At 53.6% G+C, this 4,220-nt stretch overlaps 2 protein-coding genes across 2 annotated transcripts; both read right to left on the reverse strand.

Annotated features, from left to right (window-relative positions):
- Positions 1-411: 411 nt before the first annotated feature.
- On the reverse strand, positions 412-2,997 carry DQ04_05081050 (putative protein kinase; the record flags this gene model as incomplete). Its single annotated transcript, XM_009313971.1, has 1 exon — positions 412-2,997. The coding sequence occupies one exon, from the start codon at positions 2,995-2,997 to the stop codon at positions 412-414; it is 2,586 nt and encodes an 861-aa protein (XP_009312246.1).
- An 857-nt stretch (positions 2,998-3,854) lies between these two features.
- On the reverse strand, positions 3,855-4,175 carry DQ04_05081060 (RNA-binding protein; the record flags this gene model as incomplete). Its single annotated transcript, XM_009313972.1, has 1 exon — positions 3,855-4,175. One exon carries the CDS (start codon positions 4,173-4,175, stop codon positions 3,855-3,857), a length of 321 nt encoding a protein of 106 aa, XP_009312247.1.
- Positions 4,176-4,220: the final 45 nt, after the last annotated feature.

Here is a 4,220-nt window from a genome sequence, read left to right on the forward strand (position 1 = left end):
TTTTTTTTTGCTTTCTTGACGCTACATTCGCAGAGGATGGAGACAACGAATGACGAAACAACAACAACAACGGGCACACCGAAAAAGGCGGCAAAAGTAATGCGAGCGTCAAACCACGGAACAAAGTACCCCCCAACAAAACTTATTTAACCTTCCTCTCTGTCTCTGTTCCTCGTCTGTGCCCCTCCCCCTTTTCGTGCGGGTAAATCCGAACCCCCCCAAAAAAAAACAAGAAAACATCAAAGACAAACAAACCAATCTGTTCAAATATAATAAAACGTAAAAACAGCCCAAAACAAGACAAAAAACGAACCCCGCTATAATAATTAAAAAGATGGTAAAGGAAGAAACGCCATATCATGACGCAATGAGCTTCAGAAGCAAAACCACTTCTCCACCCCCTGCGCTTGGCTACAATCTGTGTACCCCAACTCCACCATCGGACACCCGAAGGAAGGTAAGAGAGGGTGGACGCCAAAGCAGGGACGGTGTCTTCTTTCCGTCGCTGCTGCTACTTCTGCTGCTGCTGTTTTCCTCGTTTTTCGCATTGCCCGCTGTGGTGAAGGAAAGCTCCCATGCCGAATCACCGGCACGGCCCTTCGCCGCCCGTTGGCGTGCACGCATAAAGGGACCACCAGCTGCTCTTCTTTCCATGGGAAAAAGTGGCGCAGCATCCTCATTGGCACTGTCACCACCGCCGTGAGAACGGGATGAAATAGTTGTGCCCATAAATTCACCATGCTCAATAATCGCAGCACTCTGGAGAACCTTTGACAATGGCGGTCGCTGCGACGGCTGTGTCTCCGTCATGGCGTTGAGCAACTCGACGAGGCTGCGGTGAATTCTCCTGCAGGACTTGCACCGGTTCCTCCTATGGGCACGCAGCGGAAGTCCCGTCATATCGCTGGGGTTGTTGGGCAGGTCGGCAAGAAGGTATTCGTGCGCGGCGCCGCCACCCCCGTCTGCTGCATGCCCACGGCGGATGTACTCGCCCTCCAGCAGCTCGTTGCGACAACGCCACGAGCGGGGAACAGCGAATAAAGGCGTCTCTTCGGCATNATCTTTGGTGTTGTCCTGCGCGGTTTTGGCACTTCGACCACCCAAACCGCGAGGAGCGCTGCGGATGTATTGTTGTTCATCAAGCTCTCTGTCACAGCGCCAAGCATTCGGCACCACAAATTGCGGTCGTGCGTCTGTAGTTGCATTTTCTGATACTCCTGCCCCCGTTGTAGAATCAGCCATGCCAGCTGCAGTGACGGGGAATACATCTGATCGTCCGGCAATATCATCTTCGTCAACCCACTGTGCTCCCAGAGCCTCCACACATCTGCGCGCCGTTGGATTCGCCTCGCCATTTCCCACAACAAGGTGCACCAGCATATGCTGTAGCGTCACTCCAACGCTGTAGACATCGGCCGCGGTGCCGTACGCGTGCATACAGGCGCGGTTTCCCACCACTTCAGGGGCCATGAACGGAAATGTGCCACACCGGCCTGTACCCGAGAGCCGCCCAACACCGGTTGTGACGCCGAAATCTGCCAGTTGTATTCGCCACCCATCAGCTTGTGGGAGATACTCGATGTTCACAGGTTGTGGAGACTCCGCAGCGCACTGTGCACGATGTCTCCCCGCACTCAGCGGCACCACTAAGACAGGTGGAGGCTCCCCGGATGCTGTAGGTGTCTCCTTGCCCGAATATGACCTTTCTGGCTGCGTGACGTCACCAGCGGATACTGGGAGCTCGGAAAAAAGGGAGAACTCCACCGAATCTTCACTGCTGCTGGTTGTTTCACTCGCATTTGAGCCGCCTCGGCGCCGTGGGGACGCGACGCCACTTGGGACGATTGTGCCACGTTTAAAGTTGGACTCATTGTCCGAGACCCCTGAAGAAAATGAGGAGGACTGCATCGCATACTCTGGGGTTTTTCCAATACCACTGCATATTAACACGTTTGAAGGTTTAACATCACGATGCAAAGTTCGCAGAATCTCGTGCGTGTGACGAAGCGCATTCACCAGAGCGTACGCAACAGCCACAATGTGCCGCTCTCGAACTGCGAGTTGAGCTGTTATGATGGTAGACGTCGCCTCTGACGCCTCGGATTGAGCCATCTCAACTTCCCCACTGCCCAACACCGGTTGCGAGTCTTCTGTGTGTGAAGCACTGGGGTAGCCACACACACATGAAGAGGCATCACCTGTCATGCCTTCTGTTAGGCCGTGCTCGGCACTGATAGGCTCGATGTCCGTTTTTTCAGAGGGGTTCGCGCTCATATTGAGCTTCGGACCGGAGCTTGCGAACGTGTGCACCTCTCCACTACCACCATCTGCTGCTGATGATGTTCCACGAGAGGCTTCTGTGGCCTTTCGGTTTACATAATTTGCCAGCGATCCACCAGTGCACAGGGAGAGACACAAGTCCACGTAAGAAGCACCGTCAAGGATACAATTGTCCACCTCATCAAGGCTCTCGTCGTCATCCTCATCGCTCGCTTCGCCTTTCAGAGGCTGCCGCTCTTTGCTGAGGCTCGTCAGAACTGTGCCGGCCATGCTGGCCTCCTCGGCGTCGGTCGCGTCTTTCTGGGAGAGAGGCTGTGAGCTCCCATCCTTCGCCCCGAATAGAAACCCCCAGCACTGCACCACGTTGGGGTGCGGATGCATACGGATGCGTTCCATAAGACGCAGTTCACGGAGCAGCAGAACCCGTCGGTAACTGCGCGCGATGTTCGTGGCGTCAGGGATGGCCACACGCTTCACCGCTACGGCTGCGCAGGCACCAAGAAGGATTTTCGGAGCTGTCGTGCCGTCGCGGCGGCGGCGGCACTTCCGCTCCTGCACCCAGCCAAGGCGCACTGTGCCAAACGCCCCGCGCCCGATGCACGACGTCCCACGCGGCAGCATGACAAGACTGCGCTGGGTGACAGAGGTGCTGTCCCGCGATGCGGGGAGTGGTGAACCCTCACTGAACATATCACTGGGCGCTGGCAGACGCAGCATCGCAGCCTGGATAAGCTGCGCAAGAAGCAAAACAGAAATAAACAAACAACCAAATCATTTATGGGTGAGCGGGGGACATGGAGTGAGAGAGACACCACTGGGAACGGAAGAGATGCATATTGGAAGGAGAACCCATGCGCTGTGCGGCCTTGGACCGAAAACAAAGACAAAAAAAAAAACAGTCATTTTTTAATCACAAGAATCACGCTGCTTACGGCTCTGCACGCCATTTTCTTCGTTCCTCCGGAGACCATACAGCACTCGGCCCCCATCCACTCTGTGAAAACTAACCCCATGACAACTCCTCCCCTTTCTTGTTGCAGCGGTGCGGGAGTGCGGATCCGTTGTTCCGCTGCTTCTGTTACTACTACTACTACTACTGATGCTTCTGCTGTAGCACGTTCATAGCTTCAAAAAGAACTGCGCCAATGGCCGTCGCAGTGGAAGACATCCCAACGTAAGGGGACGTGCCAGCAACTTCAAACCTGCGCACTCAGACTTTTGTCGAGTGTCATCTCTCCAAAAATAAAAAAGAAAAGAAAATAAGAAACAGAAAGAGAAAACAAAAAATATATGGGCAAAACATCATCAACAAATAATATACCAGCGTTTGGATTTCGGGGCTTACGAGAAGCACAAAACAGCAGACCCTTTTCTCCTGTGAATTCAAGATACCTTACAGAGTACCCACTCTTTCCTGCTGTTACGGAGCAGGGAGTGAGGGAAGCGGAGAGAGGCTGGCATTTCGAGCTTGCTTTACAACCACACAAATATCGAGCTAAAACCATGCATCAACGCCATGTCGTACAAACTACAATGCTTTCCTCACACATTAGCTTATGTATACAGGCACTATTTTACCTCTGCTTGGGAACGGCTCTTGCGACACCATTTTCCATCACAAATTCCATCTCTGGGCCTTCATCATCATCATCGTCATCACTGCTCTCTTGTGGCGTCACTGAACGGGGGCGCTTCCTGTTGGCCTCATCTTCACGGGGTGCCGCTACCACTGTTGTAGGGGCACCGAGGACAGATGCACCCTGTTCCTGCTGCTGTTGTTGATATTGTTGTTGCTGTTGATACTGAAGTGGATAGACACTGTTAGCGTCGTAGTATCCGCTCGGTGTCGTCACATTCGTGTAAGTGGGGTCAACATACTGTGAAGAGGAGCTCATGGACGGAGCGTGATAGATGTTCGCCTGATAGTGCTGCTGCTGCTG

The sequence above is a fragment of the Trypanosoma grayi genome (assembly GCF_000691245.1).
Source record: "Trypanosoma grayi strain ANR4 Tgr_508_V1, whole genome shotgun sequence".
Taxonomy (NCBI): Eukaryota; Euglenozoa; class Kinetoplastea; order Trypanosomatida; family Trypanosomatidae; genus Trypanosoma; species Trypanosoma grayi.